The sequence below is a fragment of the Buceros rhinoceros genome, unplaced genomic scaffold (assembly GCF_000710305.1).
Source record: "Buceros rhinoceros silvestris isolate BGI_N320 unplaced genomic scaffold, ASM71030v1 scaffold41097, whole genome shotgun sequence".
Classification (NCBI taxonomy): Eukaryota; Metazoa; Chordata; class Aves; order Bucerotiformes; family Bucerotidae; genus Buceros; species Buceros rhinoceros.
In genome coordinates, this window is record NW_010424652.1 from 3,070 (window position 1) to 3,411 (window position 342).

The window sequence follows — 342 nt, forward strand, 5'->3', positions numbered from 1 at the left end:
CCTCCTCTGGGATCATCCTCCCCGGGGAGTTCATGAAGACATACTGGTCACTGTCCTTCACCAGGCCCTGGCTCTTGTAAGAGCGGGGTAAAGAGCTGTATGAATAGCAGCCAGGCTTTGGGGGCTCACCAGATCCATGCCCTGAAGTGGCAAAAAAGAAGTCCGGAGGGGTGAGAGAGGGGGCCTGTAGCCCATGCTGAGGGTCCCGAGGAGACATACTGATATAGTCACCGTTACTCAGCTTTCCATCTGAGCTCTCCATGGACAGCTTGGAACCGCACCACATCCGCATGTATCCGCTATCATCAGGGGAGCTTTCCCCGGGTGAACTGGTCTTGTACC

General features: G+C 55.8%; 1 protein-coding gene across 1 annotated transcript in view; it reads right to left on the reverse strand.

Moving 5' to 3' along the window:
* Nucleotides 1–292, reverse strand: part of LOC104497595 (insulin receptor substrate 2-like) — a gene marked incomplete at its 3' end in the record, with an annotated part of 1,461 nt that extends 1,169 nt beyond the window's left edge. Inside the window, exon 1 of the mRNA XM_010140863.1 lies at nucleotides 45–292. Coding sequence (XP_010139165.1) covers nucleotides 45–292 — 248 coding nt within the window. The remainder of the gene's footprint in view (nucleotides 1–44) is intronic.
* Between the last annotated feature and the right edge of the window lie 50 nt (nucleotides 293–342).